This window comes from Atractosteus spatula, chromosome 17, assembly GCF_055471065.1.
Source record: "Atractosteus spatula isolate fAtrSpa1 chromosome 17, fAtrSpa1.hap1, whole genome shotgun sequence".
NCBI classification, from domain to species: Eukaryota; Metazoa; Chordata; class Actinopteri; order Semionotiformes; family Lepisosteidae; genus Atractosteus; species Atractosteus spatula.
This window is the reverse complement of record NC_142722.1, coordinates 9,192,264-9,215,860: the sequence shown is the minus strand read 5'-3', so window position 1 is coordinate 9,215,860 and position 23,597 is coordinate 9,192,264. Positions and strand designations below refer to the sequence as shown.

At 38.7% G+C, this 23,597-nt stretch overlaps 1 protein-coding gene across 1 annotated transcript in view; it reads left to right on the top strand.

Moving 5' to 3' along the window:
* The first annotated feature begins 337 nt into the window (after positions 1–337).
* Positions 338–23,597, top strand: part of LOC148819021 (small G protein signaling modulator 1-like) — a 54,338-nt gene continuing 31,078 nt past the window's right edge. Inside the window, exons 1-4 of the mRNA XM_088935963.1 lie at positions 338–356; positions 789–887; positions 6,194–6,343; positions 6,495–6,538. Coding sequence (XP_088792089.1) covers positions 338–356; positions 789–887; positions 6,194–6,343; positions 6,495–6,538 — 312 coding nt within the window. The remainder of the gene's footprint in view (positions 357–788; positions 888–6,193; positions 6,344–6,494; positions 6,539–23,597) is intronic.

The window sequence follows — 23,597 nt, the reverse complement described above, 5'->3', positions numbered from 1 at the left end:
AACAGAACATCCTCAATAAAACCATCACTACTCTTCTGAGGATATGCATTCTCTTGGTTTGTTCTGTTACTTGTTAGCATTGTACAAGTTCAAAAAATGACTCATTAAAGTTGTAAAACTTTGGTGAAGTGGGATTCTCCAGTGAGAGTATGTAGGCAATACTAACTTACACAACTGGGGATGGACCTCTTCCCTTGACAAATGTTATGACTCTACCCTTAGAGACAGGAAGGAGGGAAGTGAATTCCAGACAATTTCTCTTTCATCCCAGGAATAAGCTTGGACGGGAATAAGCACTTTAGCTTTGAAGGGAAAAAAGCAATCTTATTTTTCTGACATGTCACACATGAAGGCCAGTAAGTGTTGCAGACCACCTAGTGCCAAAGCCATTTAGTGGGCGCACCTTGCATTGTCCTGGGACTGGCTTTTGTCGACAGATTTTTCTGTTTTTCAAAACATCAAATCCGATGCAGGACAAGGACCAATTTTCCTCTCAGCACGCAAAATTCCCTCCCACCACCCCAACAGCCTTGAATGGTCTCTTCCCTCTGAATCCCCAGCAAAAGGACCCCAGACATATGTTCTGGAATTCTCTCAGTTTCCTAGGCCTTCATGCGGAAGTAGTTTGACACTCAGTAAGGAAGGTTAGGGTGCAGTGAGGGGGAAGGAGGCCTTGAGTGGCGGTGTACAATGTCTCCAATCACTGAGACAAAGCTGTCTACCTGCATCAGGTTCTCAGGATATTCTCAGTGTCAGTCTGCATTACACACCCCCCCTTTCGCCAACAGATTCTCCTGACAGCTGCCCCCCCCCCAGGGCTCGCTCCCCCTCAGCCAAGCAGCAAACCACATCCTACTCCCTGTGCGCACTCATCCCCATTGATCAAGGCACTGGAGCACAGACTTACATCAACATTTTCCATACTGTACATTGGAGAAAACACTCAAGCGTGCATGTCATGCAGTTTTGTGTCTTGAACTTTGGATTTTTCATAATTATCTGGTTATTCTGATACTGCATGTCCCACATTGGTCATAAAATGTCTTTGTTCTTGGACATTGCTTGCTTGGAGTAACATGTGTGTCATTACTGGTTTTAAACCTGTAAAGTACTGTCTACCTTGCAGGTCATACTTAATTCCCCCCCCACACACACACACAAAATATACAGAGAAACAGGATCTGGCCCCACCTGTTTGAATCAGCTGGTGTCCGCACAAAGTCAGCTCCCGGGTGACGTGTTTGTCCCCATCACCACAAACCCCCAGCTGCTACCAGCAAGTTATTATGAACAGGTGGGCATTTCTATTTACCAAGCAGATCCACAGCATTATTGACGTACCTGGAATACTGTGGCATCAAGAGAAGTGTGACTGCACTGACAAAGTCAGATTTGGTATTTCAACACCAATTTCATGAGTACAAGATAAGATCACTTTATTGGCCATATACAATTCCTTGTATTAGGAATTTGTCTTTTCGCATACACCAGCTTGCTCTCCATGAGACACACAGACAGGGAGAGAAGTCTGGGGTCAGAGCGCAGGGTCAGCCATTTATACGGCGCCCCTGGATTAGGTGGGGTTAAGGGCCTTGCTCAGGGGCCCAGTGGAGTAGGATTCCTCTGTCGGCCGCGGGATACGAACTGGCAACCTTCCAGTCACAGGCACAAATCCTTAGCCAGAGAGACCACCTACAAAGAAAAAGAATGGCAAAACTAACAGCCATGGATAGGTTTTATGCCATTATTGGGTCTTATCAGTGGGACAAAATTCATGGTTATGGTCAGAGCTAATTAATAGAGGCTGCTTGCTTTTAAATAAGGGCTATACTAAAATATGTACAGTAGTATAGAAAATTAAACACATCCTACTCCCACGCTTCATTAATATTGAAAGACGTATAGAAACTACAGTTTCTGGTGTCAAGAGGGCCTTTTTCCACATTGCAAAATGATTAGTTACATTATGTGGGAATGTAACCAATGTCAGTCCTAGGTTTTGTTAATCAATGGTAAAATCCATAGCAGTTGTAAGCAAGTTTTAAACCTAAACACAGGTTTTCTGGGAGTGAGAAGCAGTTCCAGCACCAATGAATGACAATGGTGCCATCTGCTGAGTACTACAGTTTCTGCAGGAAGAAGGAAAGCTGATTCTCAAAGGACAAGCCAAATCAATCCTATTCATCAAAGAAATAAATGTATCCTAGCATAATATTTCGAATGTAAGTGACGTCTAAAAACTTCCTTTATATTGTTAACATCCCTTAATTTTCTTAACATCTGCATTTTTGCTTTCCTTTGCTACCACCTATTACTATGTGTAGCTGTAGCAGTAATGGGTTGAGTAGAAGTGACTCCAGATGGAATCACTGTAGGGCCAGATTTATTGTCACAACCATTTTCTACTCAATTTTCATGGAATCTCTCATTTTCATGGAGATTCTAACAGCTCCATTGCAAAAGCTAGTTGATCTTAAAATAAAATCACACTGATTTATAATCATAGTTTTGGTTTGATTTTTCTTTTGTTGTTTCTTCCCAGATGAGTCCAGTCTCAGATGAGTCATGAGACGTTTTGAATATTTAAATGGAGCAGTATTAATTTCAAGTACGTTTTCATCATGAACGCTCAAGTCAAATCCTTTTTACAGCAGTCTGTTAGACAGCCCTGTGTACTTTTGCAACTGCCCACAAGATGGGGTGACATAGTAAACACAGGGACTTAAGAAAGGTTACAAATGAGAGGAGGCATTTTTGCCCATATAGCTAGTTTGGTTGACAGTTGCTAATTTATCCAATGATCTCTTTCAGCTATTTCTTGAAATAAGTAAGAGTACTGAGAAGATCCTAAGATATTAGATTTAGCAAATATGAATAGTAACTTGTCAATCCTTTTGTAAAGAGCTACCCCCTACTCTTATTCATCTACTGTGTAGTCAGCAGGGTAAGAAACCATCTGATCTTCCCTGTGATGGGTTCTCACACAGTGCAAGATCCTGTGATGTTAACTGCAGTTGGTTTATGGCAAGGGCACCATGCCCTCTCACTTTACATGGGCAGTTTCGATCCAAATGGACCATCCATACATTTTCTAACTGCTTTATCCAATACAGGGTCATGGGGGAGCCGGAGTCTATCCTGGCAAGAATTTGGCAGAAAGCAGGATAAACCCAGGACAAGATGCCAGTCCATTGCAGGGCAGACACAGACACAGACACAAACTCACACCAGGGCCAGTGAACACCACAGGAATTGAACACAGGGACCCAGTGCAGCAAGGCAACAATGCTAACCACTGTCCGAATGGACCACTGCCTTTAATATCCCATATCTTTCCAGAGCAGGTAGATCTGCTGCTACCTTCAAAACACTGAATGCCCAGAGGTGCACCAGAAGTTGGTCTAGCCTTCTACCTGACTATTAATACTGATAATATATCAGTAATATATCTTATATTACTATATCTTACTGATCACAACATTTCATGTAGCTGTGGAAGTAATGTTAATACAGCAAAGCAATCCAGGCTGCTGCTGTTTTGCTTAGGGGAAGAATTATGATCTGGCACAAGCTTGCACTGTTGCCAACGCTGCTTGACTTCCTAAAAGCAAGTGCGATTGGAGCCAAAGCAGCAAGGCTCGTCATAATTTTATTTATGAAATAGAAACCCAGGGAATGTGATCAGGAGAGCTGATAAGGCAGCAAATTATTGTATACAGACTGAACCTAAAGCATGTAGTGGTTTAGTGGTAAAACAAGGGATTAAGTTACTCAAGATGTATTCAATTCTTTCATACCAGAGGGAACTGTACAGAAAGGTTTATTAAATGGTCAGGACTACTTTCTACAACTATTAGCCTTTGCAGGCTCTTTGAATATTTAAACTGACACACTTTACATGCTCTAGATACACTGTGTGCAAATTGTACAAGCAGAGGGCAGTATATACAGGGCACACAGTGCACTCAGTCCCCATAACTAGATATCCATAATGAACCAAAATAAGACAACAGCTTATGACATCAGAGCCCCTGCATGTCGTATGGAAGACAAGCTTACCATTCATTTCTGTGCACATCTTGGAGAGTTTTCTTTTTATTAAATTCTAAAGCTTCTTAAAAAGGAAGCCTTAGATGAATCTACAAGTATTAAAATGAAGGGTTTGGTACTAAGAGAATCACAGTACATTTTACAATTATTAGCTACACCAAGTTAAATTTCAGCAGCAACATTTTATAATCCAAGAACATTCTTTTTACAACAAAGCTATTACATTTTTCTTAACTCTAAAAAAAATGTTGCTTTCAGGCATATCAACTATGCTACTAATAATAATTTGTGTAATTTCATACTTACATACCGTATGCAGTATTAACAATTAAGATGGGACTTAAACAGCACAACATTCTGGAAGGCTTCAAATTGCAAAGCTGTATCATTTTCCATCTTAGGCAATGTGTGAAATGAAATGCAAAGGCCTATTCTATGTTCTTGTCACATAATCTTTTCACATTTTAATGTGGGAACAGAGACCCATTTATTTCTTTTAATTTATAATGCACACTTGAATTTCGTACATCACACTGAATATTAATGTATTTGATGGACCCTTCAGTGATATCCACCTGCAGTTAAGCATTACTAATGAATGTCCTTACTGACCTTGAAATTCCCAATAAATTGAAAATGTATGACCCAAATGTAAGTACAGAAACTTAATGGCAGCTCAGTTTTGCTCTGCTTGTTTCTTTTTCATAAAGTGATACTGGTTTTTTGATGAGGACCTTTATTTTGTTGAAGTGGTGCCACGAAGGTATGTACAGTCATTCCCCTGAAGGAGTTTTTCAATGACAAGGAGTTTTTAGAGATTATATCTTTGAAAGTTCCTTGCTGATAGGCGTGTTCAACAAGCATACTATCTATATAGCTGGAGAAATACTCTGATCACACGCTGGGTAATCAGCTAATTAATGACATCTAGAAATAACCGAAAACGATATTGGGATATTAATGTATAACAAATTATTTTACAGGACTACCAGAAATCCTTGCAGGAATTCCATCTGTCCTTTAGCTAAGTCAGAGCGCAACACTGCATCAGCGAGTGAGCTGTACAGTAACAAGTAGATCATTCACAAGATGAAAAATGAAAGTTTTACTCTTTAGCATAGAATTAGAGTAGCTTTTCTTCTCTGAGAGCAAGTGTGATCGGTGCCTATTGACCAGTGTTATTGCCTATAACACAGGAATTATGGACAGAGGACACTTGCCTCCTACGTGTCACAAGCATATCTAGAATTGTTTATAGCTGGTGAGCTATAACCTCAAAGAGCCTGGTGGACCTGTTCACTATATCTATATCTATCGTGTCCGCCTAATTATCTAAACTAATAAGGCTTACATGGTTGCTAAGCAACACAACATCTCCGGGAAGAAATGCTGCTCACGTGTTTTCTACCGAATCGCCGTTTGGTCTCTCCGTTTGGAGACAGAAACGAGTCTTAACGATTGTAGCATCTTATTGTCTTAAATTGCGCCTTAGTTATACAGTGTGCTAACTGTCGGTCTTAGCTCAGGTTGTGCACGTATGTGCTAACAACAGTTCGGTATTGTAGTTCGACTAGTTTGCAAATACCAATTTCGTGATGTTACTATTTAATTGCAAAATACACGCATTCACCTCTTCATTATGCACGTTTTAGCATAATGCGTTAGGAGAGGTATACAAGTGGGTAATGAGATGTTTCGAACCTGCCCGTTGTTCCATTGTTGCGTTTGTTTTATATAAAATTAATGTTTATAAATGTGTTATAACTTCGGAATGCCGATATACAACTTTAAGGTCTTGTGGTGAGGATAGCTAAGAAAAAAAAATACCTGTATAATCGGGACGTGTGATGTTACTGAAATGCAGTTTAGTCCGAGTCTGCTATTTATGAGCAAAATTCTTCCAAGTGCTTTAAAGCAATTAATGCCCCTATTGCGCCTGCTTGTTCAACTTCAATTCATAGGTGAGCACAGGCAATGAAAACATCTATTGAAATCTTGCGTATTCCTGTCAACGCAATGGAAGTTACTTGGGCTCCTTTAGTACTCCTTTAAAAGGCGGACTGTACTAGGGAAGGAAGGGAAAAAAAAACACTTCAGACCACCCTTTCCACAGCTTGCTGCTATTTGCTCTCCGCTGCTGTAGTGTACATTGCGTTCTGGGTAAGGAATGAGAAGAGCGAATGCGCCTCACTGAGCCGCCGCGACTTTGCACAGGTTCAGCCGAACGGTCGCTCTGGTCTTTCGCAGCTGAGAGGAGACAGCGCTACTGAATCCATGGCAACAGCGATGTCAGGTACTGTACAGAGAAAAGGGAATAAATATCACCATGTTTAGTTTTTGGTGCCTTTCTTAACGCAGTGTATAATATGAACGATTTTATTGGGTGCATGCTGCGTATCCTGCACTAAGGAAAACAAATGTGTGTTTATTTGTCACGTTTTCAGAAGCGGAGACGCGTCAGAGACTGGTGCGGACGGTCAAGAAGGAGGTGGGTGATTTTTTTTCGCCTTTGAAAATATATCTGAATGTTTATGCATTGTACCTACCTTTAAAAAGCAGGCGAGTGAGTGGGGAAAGCTCGCCCTCTTGTATTATTGTGTAAATTGTACAGTCTTGATGGTGTCATGAGGTATTGATGGATACGACAGCAGGATACTGCACAAATAATGCTTTGCAGCTAACGTTTATTTTGAGGACGTCTTCTTCAGGTGTTCAATTGTTTTAATAGTTTGGTTTGGCTGGTCATAGGGGCTGCATATTTCTTTACTGATGTACATCCACCGGGCGTCACAAGAACACACACAGGGACGTTATCCGGGGTGAGATGAAGATCCTTTAGTGCATTCTTGTTTCACAAGAAGAGGGGTACGAATATATAGTCGGTAATTCAATTTCGGTGCCATCCTTACATTTTTTGGAACCGGAGCCACTTTAGTTAAACACCGAGAACATAAGAAGCTTCTGTTAGATGCTATGCAAAGTCAGTGGCTGGGATCTACTACACTTTGTCACTCTGGATCACATTGGATAGTCAAAAGATTTTATTTGAGTCGATTTATTGCTTATCCGTCAATCAACGCTAAAATCAAAGCAAGGGGGTTGTTCTTGGGTGTGTAAATGATGCGTAGTTTTGCACTTGTGAGCCCAGTGTCAAAATGCTGCCAGCTGTTGCAGGTTCCCCTGTTTGTTTCGTTGTTGATGATGATTGTGTTGTTCAGTTTTTTCTATTGTTATGATTTGATGAGTGAAACTGGGAGCTTGTTGGTTTGTTGTAATAAGCTAGCCAGTTGGATTCACCTTCTTAAAAAAAACCTTATCTACAAATTTTAACAAGCAGCTCTATAAAATTCCAACATTAGCACCCCTTCCCAACTGTACTGACCACACTGACGTTAAGGATGAAGATAGTGCATTATTGACACTTAAAACATCATGCAAGGGCTGTTATTTGGATTCATGGTTTTGTATTTTCTCTTATTGTAATGTGCTATTTCCTTGTAAAGCTCATTTAGTGCTATGCAAGTTTATGGAAAAAATACAGTGGTAATTGAAATGGCTGTTTTCTTTTCTTACTGAGCCACAGGGTGTTTTATTTATTAGTGCAGTGTTGCTGTGTACAAGCATGCAAAAACTCCTGACTGCAGTACTGTATGATATGATGTACCCCTCTATTCCACACCCCTTCTAAAAAGTCAACACTCCTGACCAGTACATTACACCAGGTTTTCTGACATATTTCAGATTGATGGACATATATTATTTCATGAATTGGCTGAGCCAGACTTAGAAATGTTAGCAGTTAATTGTATTTTCTGGACTTATACACTCTAATTATGCAGTGTTTCAACTGTAGAGAACGTAGGAGCTTGTTATGACTATAATATGAAAGATGAAGTAAATGCAAGTATATTGTATTACAGTTCTTAATGAACTGGAAAAGTCTCGGTTCCAAATATACCTGGAGTGTATGTTAGAGATTTAATACTGATCTGTCCAGCCTATGAAGAGTAAAATCACATTACTACTGTGAATATATTTTACATGGAAAGGGATATGATCTTTAAAAACTACCATATGGTTATGCTTCCTGGAATGTAGGCTCCCTTGTCTATTTCTGCAAGTGTGTTGCAGGAAGCAGCTTTGATAAGATGTAGTAGAAAGATTTACTGAATAAGAAGAATCCGATTGTGTTACATCTAAAAAATTTAAAGGATAGCCTTGCCTATTTTGAATGCAAAGTAAAATAAATTAAATGCATTTCATAGTAATATGTTAGAAATTCAGTCCTGCATTTTCAATAAAATCTTCAGAGCACTGTTTGAAGTATCATGAAAACGCTGCCTAATGACAGTCATTATAAGCCATAGCTGATCTGGGTCAGTGCAACAGAATAGAATTATTTACTTTCCATTAAACATTTTGGGAAACTACATTAAGAAACACTTGATTGGGATCATTTTGTTTACATGTTTATTCTTCTGTTGGGTCTGCTTTTTTAGCAATCCCCATATCCAGTAGATAAAAAATACACATATAACGTCTCACATGGAAACTGAGCTTTCCACCTCATACCTCAGCCAGGTCTTCAGGACTGAATGGCCTTGCAGACCACATTACCTCTCTTCACACATCTGGGTACTCCTCATTGTTCACTCATACTGTATCTACTAGGCATTAACATAGCTGGAATACTGGCACACATTGCTCTTGGCTGTATGTACATGACATTTAGCCACCTTGTTTTATCACATAGATACTCCTCGTGTATTTCAAATTGGGTTTTGTGGGTGCATTTTTTTTTATTACGTACTTATCGAGCCTTGAGGTTTATATACAGTAAATATTCTGAAAAATTCTTAATCCAACAGTGATCTTGTCAAGACACTTGAGTTTGTATACATATAGAGAAAACTTTATTACACACAAATGTATTTACAGTACATGTTACAGATTTGAAAATATTTAATGAGGTTTCAAGACATGTCAAACTAGAGTTAAAAGTCAGACAGCAGCTGCTCCCAGAAGCCTGTCGTCTGTTACAACATTTCTGGCTAGACTAGAACTGATAAGCTAGAAATGTCAATGATTTCAAAGCACATTAAAGCACTCTTTTTTTTTGTTCACAGTATTTGAAAAGAAAATAATGCCTCTGCAAGCGTCTGAGTCCTTTTCCATAAGAAAGCAATATAAATGTATATAATCAACGTTACAGCTTGTGAGCTAACTGGAAGAAGACAATATGAGACTTTGCTTGTGGCCTTGCTATGTTAATTTTTGCACATGGTGTTTTTTTAGAGCAGATGGCCTTTCAATTCTCTCTGAGGACTCCAAACCATGCCCGTATCCCATCTTTTGTAACCTTTCCCTTGCCCAGCAATGAGTCTGCCTTCTTTGGCTGCTTCCTCTGTGTTTGCTTCCTCACTGCTTTCACACCTGTATTTACACAGGGAGAAGGACACTCTCATAAAGGCACAGGGTACTGATAGGACTAGCTAGTGGTGCAGCTTGCTCTTTGCCTTTCTTTATCGCAGCTTTTTTTTTTTGATCCTGTCCGTGGTTAGTCAGGTTTCAGGCAGCAACTAAAACATGCTCTTCACTGTGGGATAAAACGTTCTACAGCAGTCACAGAGTGTCACGAGGAAATGGATTTCTGATCTTGAACTCCTGAACAAAGAGAGAGAACAGAAAAGGATGTTTTGTGCAGATTTCACATTGTAAAAGGATCTGTATAAATGTAGTCTGTATTGATTTTTAAGTGCATTGTGGATTTGTATACTAATACATGCTTCAAATGGAGTATTGTGGTTTTGAACTGAGTTTGTATTCAGTGGTGTATCCAAGAATGTTTAAAAAATAGTAATCAATTTTATATATTTGATATAATATAATAGTTGAGAGGATATTATATACTTATTTAGTGTCTTTTCTGTGAGTGAGTACATACATATGCTGGCTGATACTCATTTAAGGCCTGGAAGTGAGAAAAGGTGTCTTGTCTAGGGCAGAATAGCGTTCAGATTGGAATAATGAGTCTTAAGCCTTAACCACACCTCATTATAGCATACATTTCGTATGTATTTTAATACTCCTGTAACAAGAGTTAGATTTTTTCTCTTTTACTTAATGTAAAAGAAGAAAAAGAGGCCACAGGGGTTACTGTCTCGTTGGGAAAGTCCTGGCCGACTAATCCCACCCTCACTCAGTCAGTAGTGCCGCCCTGCTCAGGGAATCCCAGTCACACTCAGCTAGCGGCATGGCCCAGGCTCAAACCCGTGATCACGGACCTCAGTGTGTGTTCACTCAGGAGGACCCAAACTTCCTATTCACCGACTAGGACATGTTTTGGGAAATTAACTTAAGTGCGTTAACAGAAAAAAAGAATCTATAAATTTTAATTGTAGCCTAAATCTTTGTGCTATTTACAATGTTTTTACAGAGGTAATTAGGCCACACGCTTACACAACATGTTCTGTTAATGACCTGCAGGTATGATTCCTGTGTGAAATGTCTGAGTATTTTGAATTAGTTTAATAAAAATTCAACAAAGCCACTCTAAAACTCTCTTTTATAAAGCTGAGTCACACCTGGTACTGCAATAGTTTTAATTTAAATATCTGTAATATTACAGCCCATAGCCCTGCTGAAACAGCAGATTAATGGGAGATGTGCAAGGACTTTCATTGTCATATTATATTTCATTTGAGGAGCAGAGCTGGCAGGGTACTTAAATTGTGGCTCTACAGGAATAAAATATTGCTGCCTGCTTTGACCACCTATGACAACTTTATCTATTAAGGGAACTGCTATTGCAGCTTGTTTCACAGCACTGGAACTGTAATACTATTTCAACGTGTCTGGAATAGATTCATAGCAACTCAATGAATTCACATTTTTTTCACGGCAAAAATGTCCTTTTTAAAATGTGTGAAAAAATATTTCCTTGTAAAATATCACATGGCAATCTGGCAAAACAGATAAATACATTTGTTTTCTTGATGTAGCATGCCATATTCGCACAGCATGTCTTATATAAGACCAGTGTATAAATTATGGGTGAAATGCATGCTTTTATTTGTAGTAAAGCAATGTCATCATATTTTCTTATTTATAGACATGGCATCTTCTAGATGCGCGTATGTTTTATTAAGTCTTTCAGATAGGTTTTCCTAGTACAGGGTACTCTGGATTGCTTTCCATGTGAGCAGAGGAATGGAATTGCAGTTCAGACTTCATCCAGATTTGTGTCTGATATGCTTTTACCTAGATATGACAGATTGTATGTGCAATAATAATAGCCAAGTGAGACATTCATATATCAACATGTATGCAATGCTTGGACATCAGTTCTTCTGTCTGAGTGGTTGAGCTGTTGGGAAGCTCTGGAAACCCATCCATTTCTTCTTCTGTGAAAATAGCAAGGATTAGGGACAAAAGGTCTCTTATTATTTTCTTATTTCAGAATGGGAAGTACATGGTGTATGTTTGATGTGAGATAGAAGGTTTTAGATCCCATCAAATGCAATCCAAGGCACTTTTTTGAGCTGCAGTTTTCTTTTAGGGGAGAATTTTTCCATTCCCCCCCCAGTCTTACAAAACAACATAGTTATAATGTATATGTTCTTTCAGCATGAAAGCTATAGACTAAAATGGACCAAATCGCAGGTAAAAGAGATACCAGCATGTACATTACAGGAATAATTATATCTTAGAACAGCACTGGGTGAGCACCTTAGGACCTAGAAAGTGTCCAACATTACTCATCTGAAACTGATATCATGTTCAGCCATGTAAAACCCACCATTACTCCTGGTATTGTTGCAGGTGACTTATTGATCAGAAGATCTTCATCCAGTCTTTTTGTGAAGTATCCCACTGAATTAGGTTAAGCAATGTGCCTGAAAACGGCTTCTAGGCTCCCATGACCATTTGTGTAAATAAGTATCACTTGTTTTAAGTCTAAAATAACTGAGAGCTCTATGCCTTTTTTCTGTGCAGCAGAAATAGGAATATATTTAAAAATATCAATTTTCAAAACTACAATTAACTGTAATAGCACTAAGGTGGAACTCAATTTTGTTGCTTTACAGTATGTGTGTAGGACAAAGAGTCTGAAATGTCCTGCAGGCATTTTCTTCTCTGACTTTGAGGTTGCAGTGTTATCAGTTGTGAACTGTGCTCAGCTGCAAACAGCAGCTGAGAAATAAAACTATTTTAGAAAAAAAAATTATATAACCAGTCTGAAAGATTATGTAACATTGTTAACTCCTGCAGTGTCTGGAAAACATAGCCCCACCATTGCGATATATATTTGTGTGTGATTGCTTTTTCCTTGGAAATATTGCAAATTGCTTTTCAGCACTGGACTGGGGTACATTAAATCTGATTTACCAAGCTACCAGAGCAACAGCAACCTGAAAATAATGCAGATAAGCAGTAGACGTATTCTCTGACCTGAGTGTTCTCTTGTGGCTCAGGTTGATTTCTGACAGGTAATGTTTTTGTATGAGTCATTTGAGGTATTCTTCAGATATTGGGTTAGTGCAAACCTCCCAGGGGTTTTACTACCCATCTGCAAAGACCCTGTCATACCTGATCTAGCAATCTAGCCAAGGATTTTTTATCTTTGCTCACTCTTAGGAAAATAAATGTAATAATAAAATAAATTGTATAATACAATAAATTGTAGGAAATTGCACTGCCACTATTTCGCAAACCTTAATCTTTACAGTTGTGTGGTTTGTAGATGTAGATGCCCCCACAACATGGAATTACTTAGAGCTCTGTGTTTATATGTGCAGAATAGATGATTCACTTTTAATGCTGCTGCGCAAGTTTTTATTTTATGATTTTAATGCACCTCCATTTAAATATTTACTGAGCTCAGAAAGAAAACGTTAATTACAGAATTTATTGTGTCTTTTGCCTCCACTTTTTATTCTGTCTCCTTATAGAATAGAACTGAGCAGTTTTAACATTGAAGCATCCCAAATGGTACCTAAAATATTCAGTGATACAATGTGCACAGTGTTTGGCTGGCAGCTGATTCAGGGTGTTAACATTCATTTAATATTCTCCGAGCCGAACTACTACAGCTGCTGCCCCAGTCCCTCAGAAAATGATTGTATTTATTGCTGTGAACACATCACACCATATGGAGCTAAAGAAGAATAGGAAAAAGTTTAAGCTAATATAATTATGTAAGCTGCAGAGCCACGTTACATAACATGTGTTAGTTCATGTGCGGCAAAGGGGCATCTCTGTAAAAAGAATTGAAGACAGTGACTGCAAACTCAGAAATATTGTTTGACAGGTATGAAGCCACATGGTGTTGTTTGTTGATCTAAGTTAATATGAATAGCTATAAGAGAATAATCACAGCAGTTTAAGATATAAACTATGTCCAACCTTTATGCTCTGAAACTCAGAAAGCGCTAAGTTTTGTTCTTTCTTGGATTCTGTCAATACATTTTTGTTTTACATGAAATTAACTGCCTTAGCTCCAGATTCTTGCCACCATTTGAAAAATCAGGTGTTGGTTAGAGGTCTGTGATGAACATGTCTCAGCACAGAGCTCTGGACCCTTTCATTCGTCCTGGCTTCAGGAATAAAATTAGGGGCAAAATGCAAAAGTGTAGGCTCAAAACATCATTACTGCAGAGCAAGGATGTGAAACAAGGTCATTTATCTCAGCCAGTTCTTCTTCTACTCAAAACCTGATATAGAATTGATTTGGTAACCAAACAACCCATTTTCGCACTTAAACGGATTAAAGATGATGTGGAGCTCTACAGAGAGGGGATCTTAGCTGAAACAGGATTTCCCCATGCTGATTGCACCTCCTGTTACTTGTAATCGTCCCTGCTTCATCTGGTACCAGTTAAAAACAATCAATGGCACACAGGAATGACTAAAAGAGCGCCAACTCAGTAATTTCAATTTGGACTAGAGTTATTTAACATACTGTTTCATTTACTTACATCTATTGCTGCATGAAGGAACGGTCCAGCTCAACCTCTCGTTAAACTTCTTTGTTGCTTACTCAAAAAGGGGAACAAGTAGTTTATGCTTCTCCAATGCAGCAAGCAATATAGAGCAGATTTTCCAGTGGGTTTAAAGAAGTGTCTATGACTATTGCTGACATTTCAGGGATATATCATAGGTGAGGACAACTTATTGTTGTGCCTCTGTCACTGTATGACTAACGCGTATTCACGCTTGTTCATCATTCATATTCATTGTAGCAGAAATGAATTGAATAGTCAAAGGTCAAGGCTGGAGTTCCTGTACTGACTTATGGCACCATATGGCTGCCCTCCAATATCCCAGCAGACACATGGACCTTCTTGCAGCTTGACAATACCGACATACATGCTGAGTCCGTTTTATTCAAAATATGTGTTCTGAATGCAAGACAGATTTCTATTTTAATCTAAAACCCAGAAATCTGCATTGTCCCACACATTGAAAATAGTCACAGCACACACAAATCAGCCAGTAGTTTTCACAGGTCAGGCAGTGATTCATTCCTCTGATGTTTTTTTTTCTTTTGATTTATGTGCAGTACACTAACTCGTACAGAAAAAACATAATTCATCTTAGCCATGTGTAAACATTTCCCGAATATTTTTATATCTTACTAATTTACTCAGGATGATTTATGATTCATTGTTTAAAACTCCTTTTAATGAAGTTATATCTATGTAATGTAGGATGCTTAACTCAGATTTCTGCCAGGCGTTTGAAGGGTCTTTTTTTGAAGGATTTTTTTCTCTCTTGGAATTTTAATTATAGAAAAAACCCATTCTGTTTTCTTGCAAATCCACTCACAAAGATGATGATTTTACTGTAATAACCATCATTACTCAGTATAATGGTAATTGTTCCTTTTAGAATTAATAATTGCAGTGTGTTATTATTTATTTGCTTAGTAAACACCCTTATTTACAAAAATGAATCATTCAAACACAAAAATAAAAGCCAGGAAAAACAGTGAGGCAGGCACATGACAGAATGCCTGTGCAGCACAGAGCAGAGTGAAAGCCATGTCAATCGAACAGTAAGGAATCATTGATCGCAGTAAAGATAGGCCAAAGAGCAGAGTGCAGTAATGGTTGCTAGTAAAATTGTATGACTGTGTAAGACAGATCACCACTGCTAGCTAAACCGATGAGTCCTGAGGAGATCACCGCAAGGTAATCAGGGACTGAGCAGTTCTGATTGCAATGGGTGGTTAAAGGCAAACGGGGACTGAGTAATTCTAATTTCAGTGGGCAGTTAGTGGTCATCAGGCGCTGAGTAGTTCTGATTTCAATTTTTTAGTTAAAGGAGATCAATTATTGAGTAGTTCTGATTTGAATGGGTAGTTGAAGGCAGTCAGGGACTAAGCTGCTCTTATTTCAGTGGGTATTTCATTGGGTCACTGGACACCCAGGAATAAGAATGAAGGGCCCCGAAGATGGAGGATCTGAGTGGAATATAGCATAGTACTTGAAGAAGGCTTCACAGCCGAAATGTTGTGTTTTCTCTCTTCTCTTTTCAGCATGGAATAAACCTATTACTTGTTCCTTTGCAGACTACGCATGCTGACGCAGCTCCCCACCTGAACTACTTCATAGTACGTGAGATGTTACAGATGAATGGAGAAGGAAGGAGCAGATTCTAAAGGGCATATATTTACATAATGTAGAGTATTGCATAGAAGAGCATATGTGTAACTGTATCATACATCCAGCTGGAAGTGTGCTTTACGTGGCTAAGAAGCGTTTGGTAGTCTTGGCGCCCATGGACTTTTGAAATGTTACAGCCGCTGTTGTGATTAGTCATGTGGTAATAAGAAAATCAATTTCACACTTCTCTGGAATTTGAATCTCTTGATACACATTTAAAAAATTGTCTTTTACAAAAAAGGAAAAAAAAATGCAAATTGTCTGTGAGACAGATTTATTTACATAAAATATCAGCATTGAAACCAGGGAATGTGATTAGCATAGCCAGGTTCAGACAGCCTGAGCTGATTTCCAGACTCTTGGAGATGAGGGAAGAGTGGGCTTCATCAATGGCTTTCATATGCTGTAGGCTGGGGTGTGAGTTGAGTGCAAGTCATCTTAAAAACAGCTCTAATTATGGAACATTTTAAATATGAGCATACTAAATACTGTATGTCAAAACAGTGGATGGTTGCTAAACCCGTATCAAGACAGTATCTCTATACTGTATACAGGGAATTCACAACAATTTGTGCAGAGGAATGTTTTCTGTGTGCTTTTTGCTTTAACCAGATGCATAGTAAAGGGACGTGAATGGAACCCAGTGTTCTGCTGCCCTGTACATGATGTGTTAGGCACCAGCATACAGTACATAAGGATGGTTTCCTATGAAGAGTCATAGGAACATTAGAAACGTTCATAACAAGAAGTAGCCTTTTGGTTCATCTTGTTAATTCGGTTGCCGGCAGTTAATTGGTCTGAGAATCTCATCCAGCTATGCTGTGAAAGAAGTGATTACATTGGGTAATAAATGATCCCAGGTAAAGTGCTTAATGTTCTTCCTCAAAGTTTCCACTTCTGTCTTCTGTTTAGCTTTTCTCTGTCAATTTTGAAAAGGTCTGAAGAATGGGAAGTGCTCGTGACCAATATATGTTCAGAACTGTTTCTTTTGTTCTGGTGTTTTTCTACCACTCATTTAAAACCACAACCTCAACGATGGTTAGGCTTTTTTATTGAGAACAAAACAAACTAATACAAAAAGGTAAGGGGTTGATCTAAAAATGCACTGATTGATTTTCTTATGTGTTTTTACAACACTAAGCAACCCAGTCATATTGGGGTTACTGCAAAAATAGGGACACAGTGCCCTGCTGCCTCTTATTAAAAAGATTATCAGGCTGTCCACTAAGAACCAAATGACTTTGAACAGTTAACTGGTCCTTTAACACCCACACTAACCCCCAAGGTAGAATATTGAATGCTAAAACCAGACACCACTCTATTTTCCGTGGTGCTAAAGCTATAATATATGAGTCATTTCATTTAAGTAGGTCAGCTTCAAACAGTATAATCCTGTACTCTGTACTGTAGTTAGATAATTTCAACTTCTGCTCTTAAACAATCATAGACTTCCTATGTACTGCTTGTCTCAAAAAACAGGTTTATTAAAGTACATGTTCGCCATTAGGCAAAGAGGTGAATCCAGCCTAGTGCCAGTTGTCTTTGATTCTGCTGTGCTCAAAGTTCTGCAATTATAATCATTAAAATAAAATTTTACATTTGACTTATGTGTGTGAAAAATGAGCCAAAGTCATGACTATATTTCCATCTGTTCAAACAGAACTAATGAGTGTTCAGATGCCCTGCTGTATTACAATGCTTTCCCATCACTTGTGTCCCTGCGTACTAGAAGTTCACAATATTAACTAATTGTTGCAGATTTTACAAGTCTTCTAGGAGTGGGAGAGAAAGTAAGAAAGTGGTTTAACTTATTTTGTTGCTGGCATGGTTTCACAGATGCATCCTTCATCTTAGTAGCTTATTTCTCATACCTATGACTCAGCACAGTTTCTCCCTGGAGCCATGAGTGAAGGTGGCAATGGTGGCTGAGTGAATTAATGCAATGACATTGTTCAATAAATTTCCTGCTGTGAGCCCCCGAACCTCCATCTGACTGACATCACAAGTGGAAGGGCTGTAGCTAAATTGCAACTAATGGCTTATGTGAGGTCTGTGTTGTCTAATTTATTTTCTATGATGTGAGTGGGCTTTTTTCATATACTGTACGGTATACAGCTCCCCACGTTGATAATCTAAAGTGCACATTATTTCTGTGCAGCGTTTGAGGTCTCTTTTCCCTTTTCGAGGGCCTGATGACTTCGGAGGCCCAGACCTGACAGACAGCAGTCTGTGAGTCATCAGCGACAATCAGAGGAGACAGCTCCATCTCCTGAGAGTCTCTCCTGCCCATGCTGGCGGCTCCCAGAGACATGTGCTCGAAAAGTGGGCTGGGGTCAAAGGGTAGTAAGGGATAGGCAAGCAGGGAAACCAGTAGGCAAAAAGCAGCAACAAGCAATATATATGAAAAACGGTGTAGAAGTGCATTTTAAGACATGCCAGAAGAAATGATCATTTGTTACCTTTAGCATTATTTATCTGCTATAATTTGGTTTCTTGGCTCTTCCTTTCATTGAAACAAAACTAAAAATATTTTTAGACAAAAGTATATCACCTGTTAAATTATTTCATTTGAGAAATTGTACGATGTGGGACCCTTATATCAAGTAGGGTGGGTCTCCTTTTGTGTAGATGCATCTTTGGGGGAATTTTATGACACCAATTAGCTGCGCTTTAACCAGAGGTCCAGACTTAAGTTGTTTCACAAATGAAGTTGTAAGAATTCTTCATAAAGCAGCACCAGGAAGATTGGAAAAAGAGACACATGATCAAGCCTGCACAGTATTATGTTTTTTCTTTTGAGTTTCTAGTGTACTTGATGGGAAAGAAAACGATCATCTGCTTTATGCTGGCAACATAACCTGGGTGACAGGGTTTCAGTTGGAATGACTTGAAAACTGCCATAAGGACATTTAGTATCCTGCAAATGCCAAAGTATAGGAGGGCGAAATGAGTCGTCTTAGTCCACAAATCCTCCCATTGCCTGATCAGTCAAATTAAATCAACTTAAAGGTTCAGAAATGAGTCTACCTGAGTTAACTACTAGCACTGAGTTGTGTTGTCTTAAATGTCATTAGGGGATAGTGCAAGCTATAAAAGCTGAGGTTCAGAGTTTTTTGGAGATGAGTGGCTATTTCATCTGGTTTCATGACCCTATTGCTGAACATGAGATGAGGAAGACCCAATGCAATGTGAATTGAGATTTATGATGTAAAGTGTAAGTATATAATTACAGCCAAAAAAGACTAGAACCACACAAAGCATGGTCTCAGTATTACATGTCATTGTGCCCTACAGGGTGGCAGACAGACTGCAGTACTACAAATTAAACATCTTTTAAGGTTCAATTTTTTATCTGTTTTATCTTTATAACAAACAAGTGTACAAGACTAGGTAAGCCTGCCTTCCAATTATATTGTGTTCAACTTAAAGATAATGGATGTCAAGCTGTTTCTATCCCTCCAAATAAGAGAATATTCAGTACATATTTCTCTGTAATGCCGCATGTTTCCTTGTACACCTGTAATTTAAAATATTTTGCTGTCCAGAAATATAATTATCATATATACAGTATGCAATATAAGTATAAATAATGTTTTTTATGAAAATGGACTAGAGGACATATAGACCATAGTGTCATGCAAGGTTATGACTTAATGGAGAAAAAATGCTTTTACAGTGCATTGAGAGGTGTTTTTCATGCCAACCCAGCTTAATTTTTTTCCAATTTTTTTTTCTGCTGTTTTTGATTCGGATTTGAGAATGAGCGATGCCGGGATTTCTGTCAAAGTCATGTAAGCTGAGAGAGTGAGAGAGTGACTGAGGGAAAGTGAGAGTGTAAGAGAGAGTGAGCCTGGACTACAATCCGAAGCCTCCTTATCACTACCTTTGGAGCTACTACTTTCCTTGTTACTTAAGTACAATGCATAGATAGTGTTATAATAATCTTCATATTATAATAAATATTATTACTCCTTATATAAAAAACTTTTAAAGCACAATTAATCAAGCAAAGGTGCTCCCTGAATTAGATATGTACAGTATATTAGTGAAATCTGAAATCTGCTCTTATAGCAAGTTTCTGGATATATCTGGAATCTGTTGAATTTGAAAGCCTCTGTTAGTTGTGGCAAAACCATGGCATTTTTTTCTGCAGTGAGTAGCTCATTGCTGTAAAATCAATGGGTTTGCCAGCCTGAAATGTTCTCTTGTTCATACTCTCAAAAGAAACAGAATACCGAGAAAACCGTATTGTGAGCTACTTCCTTACATGTGTGCAACATCTGGATCCTTTTTCTGATGCTAATTAAGCGACATATTGACAAGTTCCCTTTTCTGTCTCTCAAGAGACTCATTAACGTGCATTTATGTGTCTGGAAATTTAAGCACCACATAAACAAAAATGCTTGCTTTATTTCAGAACTTAAACGTGTTTTCAAAAGTTTACAAGGGGGGCATAATATCAGGTCAAAGTTTGTGCCAGTGTTATACACTGACAGGGACTTAAGCAACTGTATGCAATGAGATGAGGAGGAATTAAATGGACACGATTCTTGTGTTTAGCCTTTGAGCCTGTCTCCAACTACACAAGACTCGTCCTCAGACTGCTGTTCAGTGTTTGCTTTGCCAATCTGATTGCGATCCAGCTCAAATTGTTTTTGTTTTACTGATTTTCCTCTTGCACTAAAGGACACTGGAGCTGTGCTTTGAGGAAGCCTTAAGCCCCCATATCTCTTCATATCTATTTGACTAATTTCCACAGCTATAATCTGCACCCCATTCCATTTAGAGGCTGGGGAGCTGTGTGCAGGCCCCCACCCCTCTGACTGTGAGGAGGCAGGCTTGCAGTGAGTCATTCATCCTCACCATGGCACACTGAGCAGAACACATAGTTTCTTCTCTCATAGCAAAAAAGATAGCTCACTTTAGGCTTCCTGTTCATTTCCTGCTCACAGCTTCAGAAATACCAGGGCTTGCCTGTATATGAATTAACCAGTCAGGGCGGATCTGCTTTTTGCTGGTCCCTGCATCTCCCTACCCAGGTTCTAGTACTTCAGTGTTATAAGATATGCTATACCCTGTGTTATCAAACCTTTTTTACTGCCATGTTATTACCAGGTGACACTCCCTGGCTGTCAAAAAGGAAAGTTATGAATGGATGACAGAAACGTCCATTCATTGCTTAATCACTTGTACTCCGAAATTGATTCTCTCGTTTTACCTTTTGTTTTATTAGGATAAGAAAGATATAATAACTGGACATCTCAGAAGCTTTGTACACTAATTTCCTGGCCTGTAAGTTTAATCACTAATATAACTAGGCTTTCTGTAATAATAATAGTGAATGTTGCATTTTTATGGTTATATTGAACTGCCACTGTTTTAGCAATGTAGTCAATGAAAAATTCATTTGGAAACTGAGAGAATGAAACCACACATTTTCTGCCTGTGCATATTTTTACTTTATTTTCCTGTAGCATGCTATGTTTTTCTTTTGGCTACTGTTCATCATGCTTTTTTCTGTTGAGCAAAATTTTCTTCAGGTTTAGTAGTACAAATCCAATGGAAATGAGACATAAAATCTGTATGTTTTGTTGTAGCTTTTAAAAAGAAAAAATGCTTTTCACTGGAGTAGAAGGTTTTGAAAGCTCCATCTGAAATGGGAACAGTCTAAATATAGCATATTTTTATTTATATTTAACAATTTAATTATCAGCTGCAGATTTAATATTTGAGAGCTCTGGCTGAGCTTTGAAAGACAGAGTTATTTCTTTCATTTCCTGTAATATCACACTTTTCAATTCAAGGCCTTTAGACCATTTTACACTGTCAAGTTTTAACAAGGTTCTGCAAATCAACACATAGGTTTAGGAGTGGAGATTTGCAGCACATTGCTGTGTTTCAAAGGAAAATCAGAAGTTCAGGAGGAAGGAAGACATCTATTTAACATCGGAAGATTGCATTGGCGTGATTCCAGGGTGAAGTCTGTATGGTACCTATACAAATGAGTTTGCTCCTTTGATTACAGAGCATTCCAAATTGTGTTTTTTAGGCATCATTCCAAGTGTAAAGAATTAATAATGCCTTTATCATAATTTAAAAATTGAGTTCATAATTGCTTTCCTTCAGGCACATTAAGGGATCGTGAGGATGTCAGTGTGCAGCGACGATGTTAGTACTGTACGTGTGTCTGTGTGTGGGGTGTGGGAAGAGCATGAGTTACTGGAATGAGTGAGCCTGTTTGCCTGCCTCGTATCCACCGCTGCCCTTTGACCTTCACAGCTCATGTTATAGGAAGGAGGCGTGGTGCTGGTGTATGGTTGCTAATGATACACCTGTGTTTTCAAGGAATCCTAAGAATGTTATGAGCTACAGTGTAGTATCCTCTGATTTTAGCATTTGATTCTGGACAAAAGATCATCAAAAAAGCATCCTATTGTGTATGTACAGTATAAGTCAAAAGGTTTGTCAAGGACACCTGTAGACATTAAAGGTCAAGGTTTTTGCTGTTTAGGCATTAGGATAATTACTAATAAGCACAGGAAAAGTGATGATTGAATTTTAAAATTTTACCTATGTTTGAGGTTGGTACTCCTCAGTGGTGTATGTTGTGAATTAAATAGAAACATACAAAGTCTCAAATCCAGGGCACATCTAAAATGAAAATGTATTATCTAAATAAGTCCTGCATTTTACCTATAGCTCAATGAAACTAGATCTTTGCTTCATAGTGTTGGAACCATACAAACAGAACTGCTCTTTTACACACCATTATCCATCCATCAGTTATATTTCTGTAGGACGTCTGTTACCAGAATGCACATCAAATGGGTATTTTTAATTGAAAAGAACGCAACTCCCCATCTAAAAAGCTTCGTGATAAAGGGAAAATGTTGGCAGCTGTGGATGTAGAATTAGCATAAATTTGAAGAGGGTTTTATTTTAAACTGGAAGCTGCAGCATAGCACCTAAAAAAGGATTCAATAGCAGTCTTAATGGAGGAAACACACATTTCTGCAGCTCAGCTGAAGTCATGTGTAGCCACAATTAATCATGAATGCAATAGTCATGCTGGCTTTTGTGCTTTTATACAGAATTAAGAGCCGTAGTGCTGTGTGCTCTGGCTACCAGGGGAATAAAGTGAACAGACTGTATAAAAGTTTGCTATTGAAGATTTTAGGTGCAAGTGTAACAGAGCTCTGTGGTGCTGAGCAGGTTACAGATAGTGATGTCACCTCCTTTGAAACCTAGACTGTGTAGAGTTCTCCCACAGCTGAAGAGCCGGTGTTGTGGAGTAGCAGAGTGTATAGCTCTGAGCCCACCCCCAGGGATTGATTGAATCCTGACCAGGGCAGAGCAGGACTGTATACGTCTTTTGAATGTGAAAAGGAATCATTTTAAATGTTAGTTGTTAGCTATACAGACAAAATCCTGACCTTGAAGGAATGCTGAGACATAAAATAACAGAGCTCAGGGGCAAGAAGAATCTGAGTAGCTGTTCGGACTATATGGAAGCGTGCGCAAATGCTAAAATTAAGCTCCTAACACCAACAGCTGGTGCCCTTGGTGTCACATCCTATCACTTTAATTATGACTTCAAACCTGTCATCTCTTTCTCCTGTCTTGCCAGTTTGTTTTGTATCATTCCGACCTCCTCAAAGCTGTTTTTAGAGGAGCTGTTTTTCTGATAAACAGATTCATTGTGGTTAAACCATCAAGAAGATATTGTTTTCATTGTACTGAAATGTACTTGAATCTTTGAATTGGCTTCATCACTCTGCTCTACGTCCTACTGATAACTAATGTGTGGTGAGGGTACTGGCGCACTCTGGCTGCCATCGCATCATCCAGGTGGGTGTTTCACACTGGTGGTGGTGAATGGGA